We start from the raw sequence: 27,987 nt of genomic DNA, 5'->3' as shown, positions 1-27,987 counted from the left end.
AACTTTCAGCTTGTATTTTGTAGAGCCGAACAGGAAGTGTGTGTCAGTGCGCTAGCTGGAGGATGTGGGATCCAGCCCGAGGAGAGGGGAGTGTGGCAGGCTAGTTATCCTCCTCATATGGCAGCAGCGACGGCGAAATGTCGGTGTGTGGGGCTGCTGTTGTGGCTCTGTGTCCGGCTGTCCGAGACCAGAAACTCCCGGTAAGAACCGCCGGTTCCAACGCGGAGCTAACCGCTAACGTTAGCCTGCCAGCTGTTAGCCGAGCTTGAAGACTTTTAGAGAAGTGTGTTCAGACTTGTTTCTCTTCATTGGAAGTGACAGTTGAGTTAACGGGATAAGGATCATTTGTGGTAGGTTAAGTTTTAGGTAAATTTATCATGAAACTTCACGTTCATGCTAACATGCTATTTAAGTTCTTATCACAGTTGTTGAAGGCAAAGTTCAAAACTCTTACTGTCTGTCCTCCTTAAACACGTATCTAAGTCTTATTTGACTAATCATAAAAACAAATAAGTAAAATTTTAATATTTAACAACTGTTGCTACTTTGGTTTCATGTGTTGCATATATAGTATTCAATAGATTGATTCTGTGTTGTGTTGAAATGATTAAAAGAGCGAATAACATTAGTTTGGACAGTTAACTGATAAAACTTGTAGTCACATGATGAGACCTGTCAATACTCTTCTGCTTTCAGTCTTCACAGAAACTGACAGTTTATGTGCAAAGACACTTTGGCCACAAGATGGTGTCGTTGTCACACACAGGCACAGTGACTTTAAAGGACCCGTTCATCATTTCTCAAGTGTGTCTTAAAACAACAGTCAGGAGCCCAAATGAACAGTGAAACATGTTGTTCTTGCTGTAATCATTCCTCCTGTGCATACTGACCATTAGAAGATCCCTTCATAATGACCTTACAAAATCCACAGTCCTCCTTCTGTGCAAAAATGTATTTAAAAAGTTTATCTGAAGCTAATATGAAGCTTCCTAATGAGTCAAATCAAGTGGATATCTTTCAGCGTTACAGTCTTTTTAGTGCCAAAGGAAAACCTCTTAAACTGTTCAGATGGACACCTGACTGTTGGTTTAAGACAGTCTGGAAAAAACTGTGAACCTGTCCTTTAACAACACCCTCCACTAACATTATAAAAATTAAAACACTTTTATGAAATAAAACATTTAGGGCTTCAACTAACGATTATTTTCAGTATCCATTACTCTGTGGATTATTTTCTTGATTAATTGATTAGTTGTTCAGTTTATAAAATGTCAGAAAATGGTTAAAAAAATCTCGATCACTGTTTCCCAAAAGCCAAGATGACGTCCTCAAATGTCTTGTTGAGTCCCGACCAACAATCCACAACCCAAAGATATTCAGTTTACTCTCATAGAGGATTAAAAAACCCAGAAAATCAGAGAATTTTGACTTTTTTAAAAATCGATTAATTGATTATCAAAACAGCTGTTGATTAATTCAATAGTTGGCAACTAATCAATTAAACATCTAAGCGTGGCAGCTCTAGACTTAACAATCAAATAGTCTAAAAAGCAATTGTCATTAATGAAAATACTAATTAGTACTAATTTTTTAACCCTTTGATTCAAACATCACTGTGAGCAAAAACCACACAAAGATGATAAAATGAGATCTGGGACCAGTCTGTAAACCAGTAATATGATGCTACACACGCTATGTGGCCTTGAGATGGAAGTTAGATAACAGTTAACACCCCCCACCCCACCCCACCCCCCAACCCCCCCACAGAGACCTCAACCACATCTTGTTTGTGACATTTTCAGTGTGGTGAATGTTAAATAGACTGTATTTATGTATCACTTTTACACCAAAGTGCTTTACAATGCGCCTTTCGTTTACAGCTGCAACGATAAGTCGATTAATTCATTTGACAGAAAAATAATCAGCAGCTATTTTGATAATCGATCAGTCGTTTCAGTCATTTTTAAAGCAATAATGACAGTAAACTGAATATTTTTGGGTTTTGGCAGTTTGAAACAGGGCTGCAACGATTTTTTTTGTCATGAAAATCAACGGAAAAAGAAAATCTGTTATTACAGTTTCTTTCATTTTGTGAAAACATAAACATGCTACCAACCACTTTTGTCAACACATACTAAAGAATTTCCATCTGCCTTCGTGTCTCCGTTATAGATTAATGGATGAACAAACTTGCGCTTTTTGTCCTGATGTTTTCTTCTACTGTTATTTCTCCGGTCGGAGAGAAACCACAGCTCAGCTCTTTGAAAACATTCCTTCACGTGATGAAACTCAACGATTTGACCAACGGAGGCTGTGTGATGAAATCCGCCCCGTTCAACGAATCCACACGGGACCCAACACAGGATTTATTTATCAAACCCTAAAACACTAAAAACATATTTTTCATTTCTGCGGTCTCCTTTAGGGGATTGAAGTAAAGAAATCGATGTTTTCAGGACAGTTTCTTCCTCACAGCGAGTCGACACAGACAGTAAAGGACACGTTGATGTTGGTGTGTTGTTTGGCGTCATAAGAAGAGCTCATTTATGCTTTTTATTTTTCTAAGATGCATTAAAGAGTAGGCGATATGAATAAGATACATATATCACGGTTTATGTACACTGTGAATCATTATATTGTAAAGTTTCTGAACGTTTTATGGAAGGACATGAGTGTCTGTTTTTGTCATTCTCGGCAAATTAATAATTGAAAAAATAAATATTTAGCAATAATGGATTTTTAGATTGTGTTGTTTGTTTGTTTATTTATAAAGGGCAATGCACATTAAACATCAACATTTTAACAACATTAATATAAATGTTTCAGGCCTCTCTCAGCTAATTAACACCTGATGTCCTGATACGACTGAAAACTGACAAACTGAGAAAACACTTCATGCATAGTGTTGCAAACGCTGCAGAAAATGTATCACAACTCTTGTTAATAAAACAGGTATTAAACACTATAAACAAGTTAGAGTAAATCAATAAAAAGACATTATTAATATGAACATATCTGATGTGCAGCACTGGCCACAGTGGTCTAATACACACAGAGATATTAAAATGATAGTAAATAGAAACATCTCTGATGGTAGACGAATTTAAATAATGTCACAATATCATCATGTTCTTCTTCTTCTTCTTCTTCTTCTTCTGTCAATTTTTACACAAATCTGATTATAATAATACCATTTGCAGGTCAACAGTTAACAGCAGTTATGAACGTTAATGTTGTATATTTGTTTAATCAGCTTCTCGTTTGTCAGGATTTACTTTTGGAACGTTGGTCAGACGAAACAGACGTCACTTCAGGCTCGAGGAGATTTTATGATGGACATTTTCCACTATTGTTTTCATATTTTGTAGACTAAAAAGTTGAGGTTTTAAACCAAATGCAACCAGTTTGTTTACTCCATAATCCAAACATCACTCAGACTAACATCAGTGTGAACAAAACAACAAAAAGATGATGGAGCTGCAGCGATTAGTCGATGGACAGAAAATTAATCGCCAACTATTCTGATAATCAATCAATTGTTTTGAGTCATTTTTAAGAAAAAATTCTCTCTCAAATGTGAATATTTTCTGCTTTCTTTCGTCTTTTATAATAATAAACTGAATATATTTGCTGGTCAGAACACAACAAAACATTTGAGGGCGTCGCCGTGGACTTTGGGAAACAGTGATCGACGTTTTTCACTATTTTCTGGCATCTTTTAGACCAAACGACTAATTGCTTAATTGAGAAAATAATCGACAGATTAATCAATAATGAAAATAATCGTTAGCTTACTCAGTGTGTCCCACTAACATCCATCTGCAGCCTGAGCAACAAGGAGTGAAGGCGACTTCCTGTAAAACTTTGTAAACATTTTTCTTTCTCTTTTTTTTTTTCAGAGACTCAATGAAAGATGACATTTTGCTGCCCTACGCTCACGGCCACGGCCCCTCCCACTCCCACCGCCATGTCCGAGACTGTCAGTCCGTTGTCCACGGTAACACCACCCACGAGAGCCGGCCCTCCAGTAACCACAGCGGGCTGCCGGTGGCCGAATCCAAAGTGTTTGTGTCCGATGTGCCGGGAACTTCCAGATGGGTTTACGGTCAGTGATGAGTCAGAAGTTACAGGAAAACAAAATGGACTTTATTGACAGAGTGCAGTGAGTTTGTGCTGATCTGTGTTGAATTCTGGATGTTTGTTTGATTGAACCTCTGATTTATTGATCCGTCTGTTTCAATATTTACTCTCCAACCTCTGATCCACTTATACAAAAAAGAGTTTAACAAGAAACAGGCGTACTGTAAATTTCCAAAGTATTCCTGTTAAAACCGAGCTGACCTGCGGTCATCTGGACTTGTGACTGATGATGTTTCACAAGAACACGGATACAGAGAAACAGGCAGATTGAGGGTCAGAGGTCTCTGATTGATGATTGATAACCCGATAGCCTAGAGGTCGGATCGATTCCTTTCAGGCTCGATTACTTTTCCTCATTGTCCCTCCTGTTGAGCTCTGAACTTTATATCTTGAATTGTAGAGTCTGAATTTGACCAAACGTATCTGAATTTTTGACTTTGATTTTTAGCTCTGAATGTAGCTTTTGAATATCAGGAACATGAATTTTCCACGTGAATTTTAAATAACCAATCTCAAACTCATATTCCAACAAGCAACAGCTGTATAATAAAAGCTGAACCACCTGAAATTGGTTATTTTAGCAAATATACATGGAGGAAATCCTCAAACATCGGTGGTTATCTGTATCCTAAAAATGGCAAAAATGTTGTTAAGTAAAAGTGCTTCTTATGTACCTTTACTTAAATAGATTTTTAAATGCGTGTCCCTGAAGCAGCATCTTTGTCTCCAGGTCACATGACGGTGGTCCACGACCCGCTGAGGACGGTGTCGGTGTTGGAGCCGGGCGGGCCGGGCGGCTGCGGGATGAACCAGAAGGCGTCGGTGGAGGAAACCGCCAAGGCCGCCGGGTGTCTGTACGCCCAGAACGCCGGCTTCTTCCACACGAGCACGGGCAAGTGTTTGGGCAACGTGGTGAGCGACGGCACGATGGTGCAGGACAGCGGTGGAGTGCAGAACGCCCAGTTTGGAATCAGGAGGGACGGTACGCTGGTGTTCGGGTAAGAGATCCAGCTTCAACCATGTTATAGGGTCAGTTTACCAAAATTATTAAGAATAGTGGTAAAACTAAAACTACCTGCATGGCTAATAAGAGAGAAAATGACCCTTTAACCATTTATAATCAGATTTACTTGATTGGTAACTTTGTTGGAGACGGCAGCAAAAGGAAAGGAAGCCTGAGAGGGTCAGTTCATGCAAAAAAAAAAACAGAACCACTTTCAGAAACGGTGGCTTCTGAAGAAGAAAATACACATTTGGGTAGAGATTTGATAATCAAGTGATGTCTGATCCACTTATACAAAAAAGAGTTTAACAAGAAACAGGCGTACTGTAAATTTCCAAAGTATTCCTGTTTAAACCGAGCTCACCTCCGGTCATCTGGACAGAACACAGTACAGAGACGCAGGCAGATTGAGGGTCAGAGGTCTCTGATTGATAACCCGATAGCCCAGAGATCGGATCGATTCCTTTTAGGCTCGATTGCTTTTCCTTCTGAAGAAGAAAATACACATTTGGGTAGAGATTTGATAATCAAGTGATGTCTGGGAATAACTCCTTGATCAACAAGATGCCAACTATGTAGGATTAGGGTAGGGTAGGGCGTTAGGGTTAGGGTCAGGCTTCGGGGTAGGGTCAGGGTCAGGGTAGGGTCAGGGTAGGGCGTTAGGGTTAGGGTAGTAGGGTAGGGTTAGGGTTTCCTGCCTTTGACCCCTGCTGATTTGACCCTTTTGATCCTGTCTGAATGCAGCGCCCCCTTGATTTCACCTACCTGAGAGCCCCCCCGCCCCCCTTACTATACTGCCTTGATCCTGTATGCAAATGCCCTACCTCTCTACCTTTTGGTTACCAATTGTTTGATTTTACGGTATAAAGTGTTTCCATCCCTTCTGTGCTGGGTCAGTAAACTCACTGCATCATTAAACCACTTCAACCACTGTAAACTTTGAACAAGGACTTCAACATCAGGGTTTCTGCAGGATGCAGGTTTACTGATTCACTTCAATGTGCAGCTCTGCAGAGTATAATACTGTTCTATCTATGTATGATTTGACTTGAATGCTGTTTCTCTTTACTTTTTCCCAAATGTGGCTGTCTACTCGGACATTTTTATAAATTCAGTAGATGAAAAACCAAAGACAAACGATATAAGGTAGTTCTAACATAATCTATAATAGTTTGACCTTTTGGGAAATAAGCTTGCTTGCTGAGTTAGATGAGAAGATTGTTTCCACTCTCTGGACTCGCTGGTTAGCTTAGCACAAAGACTGGAAGCAGAGGGAAACTGTTAGCCTGGCCACCTACCAGCACCGCTAAAGCTCACTGATGAACATGTTTTATCTCGTTTGTTTGATTCAATTATTATTATTAAATTAAACATGTCAAGTTGTGGTTATGATGCTGTGACTTCCTGGATGTCTGGCACCCTCACGGTGAGAACAAGACTCCAGGAAATCACTGTTCCCGGCCAAGAACACAGAAGAACACAACCTCCTGTGAAACCACAACTTGTCACTCAGCTCAGTTCCCACAGTGAACATCAGCGTTTCACCCTGAAGTTATCAATCATTTCTAGACATAAAGGAAACTGATAAAACTCAAAACAGAACTAGAACAGATGGAGATTTGGAACCACCAGCTGTTCACCGATGCCTCTCTGTTTACTGTGACGACTCTCATGTTCACCTGAAGAACAGCTGAATACCTATTTACCAGATATACCCGGAGGAAACACGTCGGTGGGCATCTGTATCCCAAAAATGTGAAAAAAGTTTATTATGTAAAAGTGATTTTTAACCCTTAGGAGTTTTGGGCTATTTTGGCCGTTTTTGTATACTTTTGAATTTGCCTTTTATATATCACTTTAAAAAATGTTTAACATGTTTGGTATCTTTTTTTTCAGCACAACATCACCTATAAGACCAGACAATCATTTTTTCACTTTGACATACTATGTGACTTTGTTTTCACGCTATGACGTCCTGAAACAGTCATTTGATCACGCCGGCGTGATAGACGACTCCTAAGGGTTAACATATCAGCCACGCATGTTATTTGTACTTCATAAGCGCACATGAGCACCACTTCTATTTCCTGTCTGTCCGTCCTTGCAGAGGAATCCCTCCTCTGTTTCTCTTCCTGAGGTTTCTCCCACTTTTTTCCCCATTAAAGGCTTTTCTGGGGGGAGTTTTCCTAATCAGTATCGAGGGTCTAAGGATAGAGGACGTTGTTCAGCTGTACAGATTGTAAAGCCCCCTGATATTGGGCTGCATAAATAAAAATGTACTTGACACTGTGCTTGTGCAGCTTGGTGTGAGATGCAGCCAAACACTGTTGGCATTATCACAATAACACAACAAGATCTCAATAATGACTTATTTAAAGCTTTTCACAGCTCTGGCACACATACAGTAAATGTTTTAGGTACTAAGAGTAAAGTAAGGATGCCTACAAAAATAATGATAATAAATAAATAATAAAATAAAAATTGTTCCTGCATCTTGGAGAAGTTGCCACAGTTCTTCTTCAGCTGCTTCTGTCTCATCATGTTACTGACGTCATGATGTTGAGATCAGAGACCGTCTGTTGCAGGACTCCTTGTTCCTCTTGCAGCTGGAGATAGATCATAATGAGTCTGGTTGGATGTTTGGGCTTGTTGCCATGCTGCAGATGATCAGACGCCTCCCTGATGGTGTTACATAATAAGATAAGTCGATCAACCGCAGAAGCTCTCTGAGTACAACAGCTTTTGTTTTGATAAGACACGAGCTGCCATTCTTCATGAGAGATAGCATCAGTGTCGGAACGTGCCTTTAAACAAACTTCACCCGCTTTCAGTCTTAATCTTTCTCTGCTTTTCTGCACCTGACCACCTCCTGTTTCTATAATGTCACATTTCGCTCCAGCCTCCCCTCCTTCGTCTGAAATAAACCACATTTGCAGTCGAGTGACTTCCTGTTTGCTCATATCAGTAACTTTATAACATCTGCTTATCTGAGACAATCTGAACAACTCCAAAACAATTCACAGACCATGACTCACTGTTGACTCACGGTGGCTCGGGTCCAACTTTGGTAACATCACAATGGAAATCCAGACACCTTCACGTCAGATCGTCTGGAAAAGAACAACAAATGAAGCATGAAATAGTGGAGTTAAATAGTTAATTCTCAAGTAATTTCCTCATTACTCCCCCAAGGATAGAGCTGGATATTTATAATACCACCGCAGGGTCAACGCTCAACCACCACGCAAACAAAACACACACACATTTTATCTATAAACCCCCCAAAAAAGTCAATTTAACTTGTTTGTTCGATACCTGAGGTCAGTTAAACCAAGAATTTCTACATGATGCAACAGTGTGTGTGTGTGTGTGGGTGTCGTGGAGGTCAAACATCCAGAGAGAAGAGTGAAGCTCAAGTAAAGTAAACATTGATATACCTCACACACAGAAACCACAAAAACCTGCTTCAACCAGCGATTGCTTCATCCCCAAAATGTCAACTTTCGGTCGCGGTGTGATGCAACAGTCGAGCCGTGTTTACACCTCCCTGCTTAAAAGTCGTGTTTTCTTATGTTGCACAGATCAGGTGTCTCATTTATAAGTGTTGCATACGCTTCCCACGTAAAAGTTATGATCTATAAGAACAAACTTGACCTGTACGCAAACTCTGAGCCATGCATACGCACAGTTTGGAGACAATGATTCCTCTCATAAACATTCAAACCAGCAGTATTATGTGTGCTTGTGCCAGTGAGCCATAACTATTCCATAAGTAGCTTTCAATCTTTAAAGATATAATCCAACTCAAACCTCAAATCAAAGTCAGCTCAACATTTCGTCAGCGCCGTCTCACCCTGGATCCTATAAATGAGACCTGAGAGATGTTTTCATTAGTGGAAATAAAGCTGTAAGTGAACGCAACTCTTTCTACAAACATTGAGCCTCAATGTGTTCAATGCATCAACAGTTTTATGTTCTTTCTCTTTTCTGTGAGTTTTACTCGTATAAGTTTTCCAAGTTTGATTCAGTAAACTCTTTTAAAAATTGGTGGGAAATCGCTTGTTTCAGCCTGATGAACGTCGCCTGTTCACGAGGAGCTGAACGTTCCTGAGATTTCATCATCAGCATAAAACTATTAGAAAATATTAATACAACTCAGAGCAGCTGCACTGTGACAGAAATAAAGAGGACATGAAGTTAGAAGCTAAAAAACTTCTTTATAAAGCAAAACACTCCATGAATAATATGAGAGGTGTCATGTGACCATCAGAGATATTAGAGGAGAGAATATTACAGCCTACAGTAGCTGATGTAACACTGTCAGAAACACCCTGAACCAGCTGTTTACTGACATAAACATCAGCACATTAAACAAACTCAGTAAAGTGATGATTAGATGGTGAACAGGATATTAATTTTGCATTAAGCTTGTTATTTTAGTTCATCTCAGTATCACATTTAAACTGAGACTGAGACTGTGGTAAACCAACATCTGTTTGAGTGTTTATTGATGTAAATGGTAGATTATTACTGCAGGCTGGAGGCTACATGTGCACCTGTGCAGCTCCTGTGTTTCATGGAGTGTAAACAATCTATTTATGAGAACATGTTGTTTTAATTTGACTGCTAAATGGGCCTGAAGTGTTAATATCTGAGAGAGTTTTAATGAGCTTTATCAAACAGCAGCTGCTGCTGCGAGATATAAACAATAAGTTCATGCGCTATTGTTACTGAAGGAAAGTAAAGGAAGTAAAGGATTGCTGGAGGACTTGGGTGTGTTCAACCAGAGTCAAAGTTCAAAACACCAAAGAAGGTTCCCACTGGCTGGTAATGTAAGGTGATGTAATGTAACTGGAGGGGATTCCTCAGTGTGAGTTGAGGTAACATTGTCACAGTAATAATAATCGGGGAGATCGCTGCTGTCAGAGTTATGTAACTACATCTGTGGCGTCGTGCCAGCAGCCAACACATCAGTTTAAACAACTGGCGTCAGGATAAGGTTATCAGATTCAAAGCTGCAGTTTACGCCGACATAACAAACAAAGTATAGAAGGAACTCCCTGTCGGTGGGTTCGTACCAGGCTGATTATCTGTCTCCCCGTCTGTCCTCTCAGGTATCTCTCACAGGAAGACGTCCAGGACCAGAACAACCCGTTCGTCCAGCTCGTCAGCGGAGTCGTGTGGCTGCTGAGGAACGGCGAGGTTTACATCAACCAGAGCCTGGAGGCCGAATGCGACAAGACGCAGGAGACGGGTACGTACGGCGCCGGGTCTACGCTCCTTTTAAAGATATTCAAAAAACCACAAAAACCATCAACTGCATGAAGACGCTGGTTAATGTATCCTGTTTAGAAACAGCTCCAAAGAGTAAAAATAATAAGATAGTAACCAGCTTCACTAGCTTGTTGTGCTACATAACACAACCTCCTCACTTTATATTATATTATAAATTTCTCAAAGATCTTCAGTAGAAAGTCTCACTTATCAACATGTATTAAAACATATTTTATTGATGGAACACTGTGTGACCAAGCTAATGAGTCTCTGCTTTGCACTCTGTGTTTTGGATGAAGAAATATTGCATTAACATGTTTTCAACATCTTCTGTTGCATCATATTTCTTATAAATACATAACAAAACACAAACACATTGAGATGATGAGTCACCGTGACTGTTATAACCGGTAACATCATGAGCAGCTGATCTCGTTGCTGCGAGAGAGAAATTATCTAATTAGCGCCGTTATGAAAATAGCGCTCAGTGTTTGTCTGTCTCTCGTCTTCTTTCAGCTCCGTCAGTCCGTCACTCTGAGTGTTATTTTATAAAACTGGTCAGATATTATATTTATATACTAACATGTGAGTGCAAGGTGATAATAAACTGCAGATGTTAATGTACAGAAGGTGACGTATCCACATTTCTGGTTGCTGAAACACATAAGGCGGTTAGTTTCCAGACATTAGTTGCCATAGTAACATACATAGAGTCTTTTCTTGTAACAGAAAATCAAAGTTTTCCCTGAGTTTCACCTCATCAGACTGAGGTAAGTCGCTCTGGTCTAGGTTTCCCTCCCTCCCTCCTCCCTCCAGCTGCCGGGGATCAGTTCACCCGACCGGGAGGCAGCGACTGGATCCGCTTCGGTTCAGCAGTAATTAAGTGTAACCGTATCTCAGAACGCCGCCGAGCGATGTTTGCATAATGTAGAAACCCGAGAGTTACCTGACGTGACTCCATCACACCAACCCAGAACACAACACACTGCACTGTTTGATTAACAGTGACAAGAGTGAAACTGTGAGCACCAACCAAAGTTCACATCAGTGTTCTCAACTGTTGTTACAGCTGCAGAGACAGAAACACACTTTATAAAAGAGATGAGATGAGTTTTCACAGCACTGATTCATCATCCTCTGATTCTCCAAATCAGGGCGTAAAACTCTGATTCATTTATTTAACTGATAAAGATTAAAAAAACACTCTTAAATAAATTCATAGTTGTGTTTTTACCCTCAAATTTTCTGTAAAACTCTATAGAGACATCTGCCCACTGTAGACGGTCAATCATGGCATTAGTATTAGTAGTAGTAGTACAGCATTAGTCGATTAATTGATGTAGTCAGTCTTTTAAAGGGGACATTTTATGCTTTTTGTGATTTTTAAAGCTTAAAGGATTAAAGAGACAGGAGCTTAAACGGCCTGTTTCAGACAGAGGCTGAACTGAGAGGCTGCATAAAGGACCAGTAGAAGATAAATAAGGAGTTTTTAACTGGAAATCATGTAAAGATATTCCAGTAGAGCCCCAGAATATAAATATAGAGCTGGAAATTTGCAGAATATGTCCCTTTTAATGGAAAAATGTGAAAAATGTGCCTGTTTCAGCTTCTTAAATATGATGATTTCTTTGTCATACATGACAGTAAACTGAATACTTTGATGTTTTGGACTGTTGGTCGTACAAAATGAGACATCACCTTTGACTCTGGGAATTATAACGGTCATTTTTCACAATTTTACAACATTTTGTTGACAAAATTAATAATCAACGAATCAATAAAATAATTGGAATCATTAGTTGCAGCTTTAATAGTCTAATTGTTTATTTGGAGCCTGCTTAATGTGATTTTAAATAATGAATATTCCCTCTAATGTTTCTCAGATTATTTACAGCCTTGTGAATATGTAAAAAACTTTTATTTATACTAAACATTTTTTTTTGTAATAGGAGTACTCCGTTATTTTGTGGACGTGGTGTCGGCCAGGACGGCGGTGGGTCACGACGCTGAAGGCAAACTGATCCTGTTCCAGATCGATGGACAGACGGAGCGAAGAGGGTAAGAAAAGGATTTAACTGAAGGAGAACAACGGGAAAAAGGTTAACCTTGATGTTTTTATCTGAAGCAGCTGCAACATTTCAAGTTTAATATACAAACACATGAGGCAGAGAACATGAGGTGTTGCTTGGTATCAACAAACATTAGAGACATGTGGACAAGTACAGTTCATTACAAAGACATTTCAGCACTGATGCCTCATATAAGAGAGAATCAACTTGGTCTTGTACCCAGACCATGGGTACAACTTGGCTTGGTTTTACACTGTATCCATTCAAAAAGAAAATGTAATGTTGTGATAATTGTCTAGACCCTGAATGTAGGACGACCCCACTTTTTCAGACATATTTCCATGAAAACAAAAAACGCCTCATATTCAGACCAATACGGTAAACTTTTCAAATGCATTTATTCCTGTAGTCTGTACTTTATAGCCTCTATAAGTTAAATGTCTTTATTCCAGCGTTGTCATTAAGAGGCCAACCTTGCAGCTTGAATATCAGTCAGTCATTCTTTATATCAAGCCTGAGAGAATCACTGTCGTCCCAACATTTGAGCCGATCACCCAGCGATGAAGCTTGATCAGTTTGACTCTGCGGTGGGCTTGATGTGATTGCGTTACCGTGGTAATCTGGTAACCGCGGAAGCTCAAGGATTGAGTATTTTTTACTTGAGGTCTCTTTTTGTTCCATATAAACCTAGAAATGTGTTTATCCCCATTCTCTAAACTGTTTAAAAGGTTCCTGTACCAGCAGAGCTGTGAATAGATAATAATTTGAGAAGGGTTCATCTTGATTGATCTTACTGTCCATGTCAATATATATGATTATAATTAATAGCATACAAGGAGGACATTTATAGACCCCGAGGTACTGAATATATAATAAATGCCAGTTAAAATTATAATTATTTGCCAGTTCTTGGGCGGGGGTGTAGTTAAATGTCAAGGCTTGTGTTTTGTGAATATTAACTACATATCCAGACTACATCTTTAATAAATTCATCAGCAAAGGTAACCCTGAACCTGGGTTTTGTAATGATCCTGCGTACAGGCAGACTTTATACCCTCCAAACATCTTTCCTGTCTAATATTTAGTGCCAGAGGTTCAATAAAGAGATTAAAGAGCGTTGGGCTGATGGAGCAGCTCTGTCTGTAGAATTAGAGAGAGTCTGCCATTAATTTCTATCCAAGCAGTCGAGGATGAATATTCAGATTCACTTTATTTATCCTGAAAGGGCAATTCAGTTTAGCAGGATACCCAGACCATGCATAAGAAAAACAAAAAACAAACAAACAAAAAACAGAGAGATCTATGCCAGAGACAGTCAGTACACAAATAGGTACATAATAAATAAGTAGAATCCTAGTCCCAGTAATAACAAGCCCCAGAATGATTAGTTAAGACGAATAAAAACTCCACAAGTATGGAAATATTATTCATTCCACATACTGCTATGAAGGTTTAACAGCCCGATGGCAGAAGGAATGAAAGATTTGGAAAGACGATTTGCCTTCACAGGTGGCGCAACGACAGCCTGAGGGCATTAAAATGAAGTCGGAGGACAGGATGTGGTCGGGTCGGGAAGCTTTTTTGACCACCTGCCTCTCCCACAGAGAACGCAAGTCTCTTTGCCAGATACCAATTATCTTAGAACAGACCTTCACAGTATTGTAGAGGCCGTTCTTGCCCTTGAACATAGTGTCTTTGTGCATTGTTTAAATCCTTTACTGAACCCAAATCTGTCCATTACTTGGTATAGGAATATTTAGCTGTCAGAGTCAAAAGCCTGCACTGTTTTTTCCTGTATTAATAATCAATAACATGGAGAGTCTCTGTATATTATCATGAGTTTGTCTGTTTCTTATAAACCCAGTTTGATCCTCGTCTATCAAGAGTAGCGTCACCTTTATCATCCTCTTAGGTCGTATTCACACTAAATCAGGCGGTGCGGCGTTCAGCAGCAGGGTCGAGTGGAGGTGTGGGGGAGGGTGGGGGGGAGGGGGGGTGTGGGTGTGTTTATTTATGCTCCAGAACGTAACCGCTGTGAAACAATCACAAAATAACATTTTATTGATCTGATTTCACCGGCTTTCTCGTTACCAACGCTCCCTCTCTTCATTCACTCTATAGCTCACTCGACCACAGCTGCTCTCTCTCTTTTTCTCTCATCTTTTTTTGAAATGAGTGGAGAGGCCGACAGCAAAGTCTAACTTTACTTTTAACGTTATCATATGAAGATAAATGTACTCCCCTACTCCCCCGCCAAAACAGCTGCAGCCGAAACGCACTACCCCCACTCAGATGACTGGGAGGACTGGCGTTTTCTCTGAGGCCTTAGTCAGAATTGATGTTTACAATTTATAATCTGGACTCTTATTGGCTGATAAGAGTTACAGTCCAGCTGATCTTTGCCCTCTTTTGGTAAATAAAAGTCTCCCTCCCATCATGATGTGATGGAAACAGGTTTTAACTAATGAAAACAATGATTCTGGTGGATATCCATCAGTGCCTGTTTCCTCACTTGACGTTTCAGAGGAGAGTTTGTCGTTGTGCTTTTTGCAAAGAGAGGAGACATCTAATGAATTTAAGAAGTGTTTTAATGTCACTAGCTCTCTCTGCTTGGGTTTATAGTGATTAGTAATATATTTCACATGTTTTCTGATTGTTATTTTATTTGTTTTAAGGTCTCTGACTTTATAAATGGAGCTTTCTGCCTCATAGTACGTTTGTTTCATGAATCTTATTTTCTTCTCAACCTCGTCACTGTGGATTTGATCCGTTTCCTGTTTAATAGATCTCATTTCCAATAAGGCAGATGGATCCGTAGCAGAGCTAAGAAGTCGTTCCAAGTCCCTAAATTTAACTTCCAGATCAAGCAGTTTGTTTTAAACTTTTTTTTTAAGAAGTCAGCTAGAAAATTGACGAAATGGAAAAAAAGGAAGCAATATTCTTATTTACCACCCAGTAAGTGGATGAGAGAGTTAGTTTCCCTCTGGGGAGGAAAGAAAGAGAGGAGACGCAGCTGTGGACGAGAGAAAAAAAAACATATGATAATTTATTCCATTAACATAAAGTGACTCACAGGCCTCTGAGTCAATACAAAAGTGCCTCGACAAGGAATTAAATATGCACAGTTTACTTCTGCATGCCTGAACCACCGCTGTGAAAAACATCTTCTCACTGTGAAAAACGTCTCAGAAGAGTTTGACTTGATGAGGTTAAATAAAGTTTTTTTTTGCAATTTTCTTTGCCCGATTTATTCAAAACACAAAACGCATGTTTGTTTTAATTCGCTGCTTTTATTTATGTGAAAATGTTTTGTCAAAACCTCAAAAAACAAGAACGTTTTAACGTCTGTCACAAAGACTCCAGTCGATGCATCAGAGGCTCATTCTGAGAGTCAAAAGATGTCAAATGAATATCAAAAAAACATTTTAATAACTGTCTGACTTGGTAGATGGAGATCATTGGTTTGTAGAATATGAACATACTTTATTACTAATGTTTAATTTAACAGAATATGACAAACTTGGATCGATGTTGGACATTTTCTTAACACGAGCAGCCGTAGAAGAAGTTAACTTAAAATAAAATGATGTCTAAGACAAGCAGGAAATACAACACTCAACACTACAGACACATTTCAGTTGGTCCTTAAAAGATATTAAGATGAAATCAAACTTTATTGATCTCAGGAGGGAAATGTTGCTTTACAGCAGCACAAGAAGAAGCCAGAGAGGTCAATAGGAGCATGATACAGATGAATAGAAAAACATGTTGTATATTCATACAGATAATAAAAAGGATCAGAGTTACAATGCTGTATATTAACTGGTTGGCATAAATACATGTCTAAAACCAATAGCGCCATTATCTTCAATCCAGATATTTAAGGAAAGCTTTGAATAAACAAAGCAAACAAGACAGACGAGCAAACAGAAACCAGTAGATAATCTGAACAAACATTAATCCAACATGTCTGTTTACTTCCTGAAACCACAGTAAAACAAGTAGAACAAGCTCTGAGAAACTTTCTTGAATTACAGCAGAGATAAGAAGAACATGGTCGTACGTGATAAACATGTCATGTTGACAAGATAGTGAAGATGAAGATGGTTGTGACAGTTATTATCAGTTATTATACACCGCAAACTGGAGCTGGTTAGTGGTGTCACGGCTCTCAAGAAACATCGAGGTTTTATTGTAAATGTGTTGTCAAAATCTTTATTAGATAAGAAGTGGGAGACGTGTTGATAGGCTGCTTGGAAACAGGAAGTAGTTCATGTTAAGATAATAAACTGATGAAAAAGAGGAAAGATGGAGGCAGAGAATAAAAACAATAAAGATGATAAATAGGAGTGAAGTGAAAGACCTTTTAACCTCTGAAAGGTTTGTGAGATGAACTAACGCTGTCAGCCTCACGTCACCTCAACCCACTTAAACCTCTCCACTGATCGATTCTATTGATCGGACTTTCCCCTCCACCACCACCACCATCATCATCATCATCATCAGAGCAGCGGTGACCCTGCAGACCCGCTGTGACTCTGGAGATGAATGTGTTGCTGTTAACGATCTGACTTTGAAAAGCAGGACAACAAGCTGACATGTCTGCACATGTCTGCTGCTCTCTGTGTATCAACACTCGATATCAGACCAGCAGCAGCTCAATAAAACCTGAACTGACCCGACAACAACCTGAACCTCCGTCTGTCATCAACAACAACCTCGACCTCCGTCTGTCATCAACGACAACCTCAACCTCCGTCTGTCATCAACGACAACCTCGACCTCCGTCTGTCATCAACAACAACCTCCGTCTGTCATCAACGACAACCTCAACCTCCGTCTGTCATCAACAACAACCTGAACCTCCGTCTGTCATCAACGACAACCTCAACCTCCGTCTGTCATCAACAACAACCTGAACCTCCGTCTGTCATCAACGACAACCTCAACCTCCGTCTGTCATCAACGACAACCTCAACCTCCGTCTGTCATCAACGACAACCTGAACCTCCGTCTGTCATCAACAACAACCTCCGTCTGTCATCAACAACAACCTCAACCTCCGTCTGTCATCAACGACAACCTGAACCTCCGTCTGTCATCAACAACAACCTGAACCTCCGTCTGTCATCAACGACAACCTCAACCTCCGTCTGTCATCAATGACAACCTCAACCTCCGTCTGTCATCAACAACAACCTCAACCTCCGCAGTGGTCTGTAGTCTTCTTGGAGTAGGTGTATTTAAGTCATTACAGGGTTTCTGCAGGTCTTCAAAAGTCTTAAAAGCCACTGAATTAAGTTTCCTCAGAATCGGCCTCAGAAGGTGTTAAAGTCTGTAGATGCTGCTAAATCTCACTCACTGATCCTTTAAATAGTCTTAAATGTCATTTACAAAGGTTTTAAATATTTTCTCTTTCCTGCTGTAGACTGTCTCCAGGAAGCTCATCATCTCCTAACGAGCAAGTCTTATTTTTATTGGTTAATCCATCCATCAGTTTTATGCTGCTAGGTTGCATAAATATAATAATAATAAACATGATTTCATCAGGTGGTGTTGTTATATTCTGCTTGGAAATCCTGAAAAAAATCACATTTAATTTACTATATAAAAGCTCTTTAAAAAGTCTTAAATTGAGCCCTGCAGCTGCAGATTAGTAGAGAGAGAGAAAGTTGATTGATGGCTATTTTGATAATGGATGAATCATTTTGAGGTAATTGTCAATAACAAAAAAAACATTAAGCTCCAGAAAATAAGTGTTTGATGGATGAAAAATTGTGAGAACTCGATGCTGCGTTCAAAGATGGCGCCACGTTCACTCACATGGAAGTTACCCTGTGACGCCAAATAAATTCTCAGGATAACCCGACTGCTGAGCCGCTTCATGTTAGAGGTTGAAACGGCAGTGAGTGCTATACGTCATCAACACTTTCTCCTTTTTCCACCAACACTCTCTTCTAACGTCGACTTTCCAACGTTTTAGTCGTAATCTCTGTTTTCTAAAACATGTATCGCTGCCAACAGCTCAACACTCGACGGCCTCAGTCTGTCAACGTCGGGAGTTTTAACCCTCCGTTAGTTATACGTATGTTGAAAGTTGTTCAGAACAGAAATGTTAAATAACAACGACATTATCTTGATGTTTTGTTTTCTGATTTGGAAATTATTCAAAATGAAGACAGAGTTTATAAGGTTTATGTTGTAGAGCAGGATCTTTGGTCATTTGCATTATTGTAGATCTACATTTTTAGAACAAAACATGGAAGTTGTGACGTCACTTCCTGTCAGGTACCTGATACTGTTGTGACGGACTGACAGATGTGCTGACTGTCTGTCTGACCCATGTGGTCGTTTCTGTCTCTACAGTATGAATCTTTGGGAGATGGCGGAGTTTCTGAAGAAGTATGGAATCATCAACGCCATTAATCTGGATGGAGGCGGGTCTTCCACCTTCGTGACCGATGGCTCATTGGCCAGCTACCCGTCTGATCACTGGTGAGCCGTTAATCCATCGCCTCGCCTCTACCATGAAACGTTTCGACAGATACGATAAAAATGTTTATCTCTTTTCCTCCCTCCCAAGTCAACCAGACAGCAGGTGGCGCTGCGCCCGGCGTGTCTCCACCATCCTGTGTGTCCACCCGCGGCGTTGTCAGCCAGCGAACTGCAGCGGACACGGCGACTGTGTGGACGGAAGCTGTCGGTGTCAGGAGGGCTGGCAGGGAGACGCCTGTGACTCTCTGGTGTGTCAGCCGCCAGCCTGCGGCGTCCACGGCGTCTGCACCGCCAGTAAGAACCAGACCAGTGACTCCAAAAACGTCATTTTCAGAATTTTATTTCATTTAGTAATTTATTTTATTTAAGCAGGATTGTCTCTTGAGATATAAACTCATTGGAATAAACCTAATATAAGAAACACCTCCCAGTGCAGCGACGATACAAGAACAAACACAAACATCATTCACTGATATTTATGATATTTGCCACTTCAGAGCGAATCTGTTTGTATAACTGCTTCTTGCATGAGGCCCGTTTCATTACTTTCTGTCTCTTGTGTGTTGACAGACGGCTGCGTCTGTGATGCTGGATGGAGAGGAAAGAACTGCAGCCGAGGTAACACACACACACACACACACACACACACACACACACACACACACACACACACACACACGGTTGTGAGTATCCTCATTCATTGACACGTTGCCCTTTAACGTATCTCCATACATCCCTTTATTAACACCCATATTTGAAGGATTATCACATGTCGCCCGTCTCTATGACAGCCGGGTTTCACTCCTCCTTCAAGTGTTGACATTATTCAAACTAATTACTTTCTTTAATCTTCAAGCTGCTCTTTGAGGAAGTGAGTTCAGGGCTGTATGTCCTCACTCCCAAAGTCTTATAGGACACATATTCTGCTCATTTCCAGCCTCTATATTTATATTCTGGGGCTCTACTGGAATAACTTTACATGATTTCCAGTTAAAAACTCCTTATTTATCTTCTACTGGTCCTTTATGCAGCCCCTCAGTTCAGCCTCTGTCTGAAACAGCTCCTGTCTCTTTAAGCCCCGCCTCCTGATGAGACCACTCTGTTCTGATTGGTCGGCTCCAGGAAGCCGGCCAATCAGAAAAACCACATAACAATGTTATGAAGGCTGAAATAAGCTAAGAAGAGAGAAACAGTACTGAGAAAGCTAAAACAACCTAAAAACATATAATTAATTTAGCATATAATTTATAAAAGATTTGAATTCAGCCAGAGATGTTTTTATTTCTCTCTAGAGACCCAAATCACTCCAGAAGTAATCAATCTCTTATTGATCCCTTCAAATTCTGTGTAATTTTCTGCCAAATGCTGCATTATTTTATTGATAATTACTCTTATAAATGTGTTTGTTGTTCATACTGTATATGTGAGGAATGTTAGTTTTTGTCTAACTTGTCAGTTTTTATTGTTTTTCCAGTAAAATTAAACTGTTAAAAGTAGCTGAAGCAGAAAACACGTCGTTATCTCGACATACGGAGTGAAGAGCAGGACAAACTGTTTATCTGCATTATTACACTGATATAATGAAGTTTTCTTACTTCTGGACCAGGACCTGGAGGTTCTGGTTTCACTTACTTACAGAGATGCAGATCAGCTGTTATTCAGTTTTATGCTTCGGTTTGTCGTTTCCATGGTAACATTTACAGCTTTTCCTCTTTGCAGAGTGCCTCCCCGGTTTCTACGGCGACGGCTGCAACCAGACCTGCGCCTGCGTTAACGGCGGTTCTTGCGACCACGTCCACGGACTCTGCACCTGCCCTCCTGGTTTCCACGGCAACACCTGTGAACAAGGTAGAGCTGCGTCTACTTTCCCTCTATACATTTAGTTCTTCTTTGTGACACTAAATTACTCATTAAAATATATAATCATTTGTCCTCCGATTTTTTTAGAGATTTTTTTTGGTTTTGTTTAAATATAAAAAACATCAGTTTATCATCTTTAAAGTTTAATTTCTCTCCGTCAGTGTGTCCTCTGGGTTTTTTCGGCGTGTCCTGTGCTGAGAAGTGTCGCTGTGACGACCAGTGTCCATGTGACCCGCTGACAGGAAGCTGCAACGCCACACTGCCAGTAGAGACCAACTACGTTTTACACACAGGTACACACACACACACACACACACACACACACATACACACACATACACACACACACACACATATACACACACATACACACACACACACACACAGATATTCAACAAATGTATAAAAATCAATGTTAAAGCTAAATTAATAATATTGAATTAAAGCTGCAACGATTAGTTGATTAATCAATTAGTCGATTGACAGAAAATTAATTGGCAACTGTTTTGATAATTTAATCATTTTTATAGTAATTTTTAAAGAAAAAAAACCAAAGATTTTCTTAATTAGATGATAGTAAACTGTATATTAATGGTTTTTGTTGGTCAAACAAAACAAGATGTTTGAAGACGTTTCCTTCAATCTGGAAAATTATAACCATGATTTTTTACAATTTTCTGTCATTTTATAGATAAAATGATTAACTAATTAATTGAGAAGCTAATCTGCAGATGAATCAATAATGAAAATAAAGAGATAGTTGCAGCCTTGTGTTGAATAATAAGAAAATAAAACAGATGATCTCAGGATGATAAAACACTTTAAACAGTAAAATCCATCAGAACAAATATACAGAATGAACGTTTTATCTTTGGTTGTTTTTCATTTTCATTTTTTACAACCATGAAATCTGTTCAGCTGCTTCCTCCAACATGTAGGAAGTTTACTGTCATTTGTGTGGTGGCAGGTTTCTGATCCCAGTGAGGTCACGGCGGCGGCGGCGGCGGCGGCGGTCACTCAGTCTGCAGCTCTGTACACGACTACTGTTCCACTTCCAGCTTCATGTTTCTTTTGCTTTCTGTAGTAAACACACGTAAAAACTCACTGCTCTGATTGGTTCACACGGCCTGATGTACGTTTCTCAATCATGGGAACACACGTGCACATATGTGAGGAGGTCATGTGACCTGACAGCAGCACATCCACCACAGATACCAGATTAAGAGACTCATCAGTCAGACATTTCTCCGTTCTCTGTTAGACAGCGGCTGAGATTGACACTAAAATGAGAACAGCTGGTCCACCTTCAGTGAGCCTGAAGTCTGAGTCAAGTTAAGCTAACACGTTGTAGCTAACCCCCTCGATAGATGAGTATTATCTTTGTCTTGAGGAGCTGCAGCTTTTATTTACTGACACACAGCCTGTACTCTTCATTTACTGCCAGACTGACAACTAACTGCTAAACTTTTCCTCTGCTCCTACTACACACACACATTTACACACACACGCACACACACACACACAAGCACTGCCTTATTCCCTAACGGAGCTACACTACTCTTGTACCTTTCACACAGATGTCCTTTGAAGAACGAAGAGACGGAGGATGACTAAAAAATCCACAATAACACAGGGTCATCAGTAGCTCGTTGATATTAATGATCGTCTGAAATTTTAGCAGCGGCGCTCATAATCCTGCAGGAGAAACACTGTTGTGTGTCATTTAATTGATTGCTCTGATGCTCCTCAGTGTTTGTAATAGTTGGACTGAGGATGTTCTTGTTAAAGCCTGCTAGTGAAGTGATTTAAGGTCACTTGGTTTAAGGTGTTGCCAGAACATGAGGCTCCTTTTTAGAGCTGCAACAATTAGTCAGTTAATCAATTAGTTGATTGACAGAAAACATATCTGCAGTAATAATCAAATAATCGTTTTAGTCGTTTTTTTAAAGCAAAAACAACAAAAAATCGCTGATTTCAGCTTTTCAAATGTGCTGAATGAAGCTTTTTTCTGTCATACTTGATAGTAAACTGAATATCTTTGGATTTTCTGATATTTTACAGACAAAAAGATGAATCAGTTAATGGAGAAAACAAGTGTCAGATCACCAGTAGTGACAGTAATCAGTAGTTTCATCTCTAGTCTTCTCTCTGCTGCTGCTGCTCGGTGTATTGACAGAGTGAAACAGAAAGCGTGAGACTGGGAGACGGAGACACGCATGGTGTGAGAGGCTGAATGTGTTTTATATCAGTGACTCTCTGTGTGTGTTTATCATTGTGTGTGTGTGTTTTTTTTTTATGTGCTTTCACATTTAGCAAATCTTTGACTGTTTGCGTAGAGCGAGAAGTGAAAACAGTTCTGTCTTTGTTGCCGTCTGTCCAAACAGAGCAGCAGCAGCAGCAGCTCTGAATGTATCGACTGAACTGGGAGGACTGGAAATGTTTCACATCTGCACATCAGCTCCCCCAAAAAAACCCCACTTCTCCAACCGCTCGTGGTTATCTGGAGCCGTCGGTGTAACGTTTATCCAGACGGGCCTTCGTCTGGCCTGCTGTCTAGTGTTTATTTAGTGGTTTTAACGTCTTTCCATTGTGTGTATTTTACTGTTTTTCTCTCTTTATTTGTTTTTTATGGTCTTATTTTGAATAATTGTTCTCTTGTTAAGCTCTTTGCTTTGTGAAAGTTGTTCTAACCTTGATTAGAATAATAATCCAAACAAAAATCTGCCTTTTCTACATGTTTTTACTGGTAGAATCAGTTTTTACATGCAAGCAAAGTAAACATCCAACATGAACATGAAACATAATAAAGCTGCAACTAATGATTATTTTCATCATTAATTAAATCTCCTTCATTGCTATCTGCTCTTTCTGCTTTCTCTCAAGCACCAGCTGCCAAATATCGATCGTTTTCTCTTTTCCATAAACGTCCTGTCACGTTATGCATTATGTGCAAAAATGCATTTAAAAGTCTGTGTGAAGCTTCTATTCAGCTTCATCAGTCTGAGTTAGTCATATCAAGTGGATATCTGACACATTTACAGTCTTTTTAGCATCAAATTCCCTCTTTGTGTTTCCCTGTTGAGCTGCAGGTGGAAGTATAGTAACAAAAAGAGGAACGCAGCTCAACTTAGCCTGAAAAGAAAAAACTAAGATTAAACTTCTTCTTCTTCTTCTCTCCACAGCTGGAAACTGCCTGGCCAAAAAGATGTTTACATCTTGGAGAAAGGAGGAAGAAGCTCACAGAGAGAAGCCTTATCTAACAGAGTAAGTGTCAAAGCTTCAGGTCACATGACCCCACCCCTCACCTTTGACCTTTTCACCTTTGCAGGACCGTCTTTCACGTCTGTTCAATAAACCGTCCCCTTCAAAAAAACAGACACATTTTTGCAGCTTGAGCATCTTATTTTGCTAAAAAAATAAATTAAACTTCAACACACATGAGACAAAAATAAAACAAAACTAGAAGAAGAAGAAGTTTCATTCTCTGACAGTCGGCAGGTCGACAGATTTGACCCTCAGATGTAGAAAACGTTTAGTGAACTGAGGTGTGAAATCTCTTCCATCTGCCAGCCGACGGCTTGTAAATTGAAACCACGACTGTTCGGTTTATCTTCTCTCGCAGCCACTTAAACACACACACACACACACACACACACACACACACACACACACGTCGTCAGCAGGGTCTGTTTCCTGTCAGCGAGGCTCAAAGTTAAACTCACTAATAAAACACTTTTTTTTAAAAATACGTAGAAAGAGAAATCACAAGGACGCAGCGGCGCTACGTCTCACACAGAGGCGTGAGATATTTTAACGAGGAGTATGATCATATCTCAGGAGTCGTGTCGTGACCGTTTCTGTCCTCTGCTCTGATTAACGTCCGTGACGACGACGACAAAAATAAATAAATAAATAAACAACACGGAGGCTCTCCAGGCCTGCGTCTGGCTTCTTGTCCTCTCTACATGTAAACACTCTGAGGACGGACGCATTCATTAGCCTCCTTACCTTTCACATGCAAGTTAGGGATTGTTAGTTGTTGCCATGGTTACCGGAGAGCGCTTTGTGAAGGGGTACTACAGATGGAGGAAGGGACTTTTTTTTTTTTTAATTCATCTGTTTTAACCCTTATTTGACCAGATAAGTTGGTTTAGAAAACATTTGAACAGCTGGAGCAGTGATGCAGGTATGGAAGGTGAAAGATGGCAACTAGTTTAATAACTTTTAATAATCTTTTTAATCATTTATACAGAAAAACTGCCAAAATCCTGCTGTCAAATGTGACTATTTGATCCTTTTGTTTGTCAAATATGAAAATAAACTGAATATTTTCAGGACCAGGTGGGTTTTGTGTAATTGTCGTGGTATTTTTAATGTTTTTCTGACATTTTATAGATTAAAAGATGAATCGATTAATTAAGAAAATAGTCAGGAGGTGAGACAGAAGTTTGCAAACATTCATAAGCTGTTTTCAGTCATGGAATATGTAACATTGTTGGATTCATTTATCTGTTTTTGTCTTTAGACAGAAGTGACTGTTACATTAATCCTCGATACGGCTTCATTCAGATATGACGAGACGCAGAAACAGATGAAGATTGTTTGATATTTACCGAAAAACCTAAAAATGTTCTGATAAGAAGGAAGGAGACTTTTCAGGCTGCATCATTGATGGATTTTAAAACTTATTTTGCTGTTAAAGATTTAATGAACGAACACTTTAATTGTTTCAGGTTGATTTTCTTTGCTAAAGTCTCAGAGCTGCAATGTTTCGTCTGTCAGTTATTTTCTAGATTAATCGATTACTTGTTTGGTCCATAAAATGTCAGAAAACGGTGAAAAATGTTGATCAGTGTTTCCTAAAACCCAAAAACATTCAGTTTACTGTCAAAGAGATTAAAGAAACCAGAAAATATTCACATTTAAGAAGCTGAATCAGAGAATTTGGACATTTTGTTTCCTCAAAAAAATAACTCGAAACGATGAATCGATTATCAGAATATCTGGAGACTAATAGTGTGTAAGGAATCGAATCGTCTTCCTGTAACAGTGACTGTTGTCCAGATGAGAGAAGATGTTTAAACATCTGAGTCGCTGTGAGCTGCTCGGAGTCTTTGGCATCTGTTTTTTTTATTTTAGTCCTGAGTTTCAGCTCTCAGGTTACAGACAGACTTTCCTACTTTAACGGTGACACAAATACCTGCAGACGCTACTCAGGGCTGAAAAACAGCACCGTTAACTTCAGGTTATATTTTAATTTACAAAACTCCAAATACGACAACATACATCAGAAATTATAGATACGACGAGGAAACAAACAGCTATTAGTGCATCAGGTTAAATAGCATTTCTACTCTTCTTATATTACATTTATAATTTAAATCACCATTATTTTATTTTTATTTGTTTGATTTTTATATACACGAGAAGTTTTTTGTGCCTTTCTTTCTCTTCATTTTACTTTACTTACCAAACTTATTCACTTGGACATTATGATAATAATGATAATAATAATAATAATAATAATAATAATACCAAAAAGTACTTTTCGTCTTACTGTAGTTTGGAGAGATTTGTTTGAATCATACCTCAATACTTAAAGCAAAAGGCTGGAAATGTTCTATATTTATCTTACTGTCAACAAATCTCATGTTTGGATCCAAACCATCAATGAACTGATCTACTAACGAGTGTTATGTGTTTGTATCAAAGCTGAAATATCTGATTAATAACACGTCAGTGAGTCACATCGCTGCACTGGGTCACATGTTACTTCATCATGAAGAGTTTGGTCACGTTAGTTTGTTTAGAAACGGCTCCAAAGACTAATAACAGGGATCATGTTTTCAGTCTCTGGAGAGTAGTTCTGTGTAAGGCAGACGCTACTGAGCATGTGCAGTAACCCTGTTCTGTTTCTGTTAGATTTAGTTCATCTTTGCAGCAACTTTTTGCTGGAAGGGTTTGTTTGAAATGTGTCAATATGACAAGCGTGAAAGAAATGGTGATTGTTTACTGTAAAGAGACCTGTGTTCTCGCACATGCTCAGTAGCGTCTTCCTTACACAGAACTACTCTCCAAAGACTGAAAACGCTCTCGTTGTTATTAGTTTCTAAGCAAACGGCTCATTGTTAGACTGACTCCAACGAAACAACTTTAACATCTGCTGATGTTTACACCATGAAGCCTGTCTGACCCTCTTCCTCCCTCCTCTTCCTCTCCTCAGACGATCATGGCTGATCATCACCTTCACGCTCGCCGCTCTGCTGTCGGTCAGCCTGCTGGCTCACGTCATGCGGGCGTGTCGCGGCTCGGCGGCGCTGAGTCACTTCCCCGAGCGCCGTGACTACTCCTACGTCCCGCTCAACAACATCAACGGAGTCTCGTCACGCGCCAGGAGCTCCTCCGGGAAAGAAGCGGGCGTCGGTTTGGAGGACTCCGACTCTCAGGATGAAATCTGGTCTGAGCAGAACTCAGGGACGTTGTAGCTGTCGTCGGGAGGAACGACGTCTAAGGACCAAGAAGTGACGATGAGAAGAGACGAAGAGAAACGACCGACTGATCGATTTAATCTGAATCTTGTCAAAGTTCCATCGACGAAGTTTAAAGGCGAAGCACAACAGTTTTCCAGGAGAAGAAGAAGTCTTTGAATTTAAAGATGAAAGAGAAGATGTCAAAGCTTTATTTTGTCTCCATCACGGCTTCAGGTAGGACGACGTTTTCAACTCGTAAACTGATGAACTAACCGGCGTTCAGACATCTGTGGTCACCGAGGTTTTAATCTTCTAACACAAAAAGGTTTTTTAAATGTTTCCTCTCATGATGCACTGAGCTCCGTGTTTGAATGTAACACAACTGTGAGATGAAATAATGTGCAGATTATATCAAATCATATCAGATTAAAAAAAAAAAAAGACGATAAAGAAGAAGCACAATTCTTAGTCGTAGTGGTAAATATCCGGTCAGGTTTCTCTTCAGCTTTGTATTAAATCAAGATTTCATAATGTTCACGACATTCTTCATAATAACTCTTTTTGTAAAAGTCACCAAACTGTCATATCTGTCACGTCAATCACAGGTTCTTTTCTGCCTGTTTTATACATATAAATAAATAAATATTAATATCAGGATTCAATTCTGACCACAAAA

General features: G+C 39.7%; 1 protein-coding gene across 1 annotated transcript; it reads left to right on the top strand.

The window, feature by feature from the left end:
- On the top strand, window positions 1–27,987 carry LOC137190783 (N-acetylglucosamine-1-phosphodiester alpha-N-acetylglucosaminidase-like). The gene is made up of 12 exons (XM_067600404.1): window positions 1–200; window positions 3,900–4,105; window positions 4,871–5,138; window positions 10,258–10,397; window positions 12,367–12,475; window positions 18,853–18,981; window positions 19,070–19,275; window positions 19,552–19,599; window positions 20,701–20,829; window positions 21,003–21,134; window positions 24,024–24,105; window positions 27,065–27,987. Exons 1-12 carry the CDS (start codon window positions 118–120, stop codon window positions 27,324–27,326), a joined length of 1,794 nt encoding a protein of 597 aa, XP_067456505.1. The 5' UTR covers window positions 1–117; the 3' UTR covers window positions 27,327–27,987.

Source organism: Thunnus thynnus, chromosome 10 (genome assembly GCF_963924715.1).
Source record: "Thunnus thynnus chromosome 10, fThuThy2.1, whole genome shotgun sequence".
NCBI lineage: Eukaryota > Metazoa > Chordata > Actinopteri > Scombriformes > Scombridae > Thunnus > Thunnus thynnus.
The sequence above is the reverse complement of the archived record's forward strand: the minus strand, read 5'-3'. Positions and strand labels throughout refer to the sequence as shown.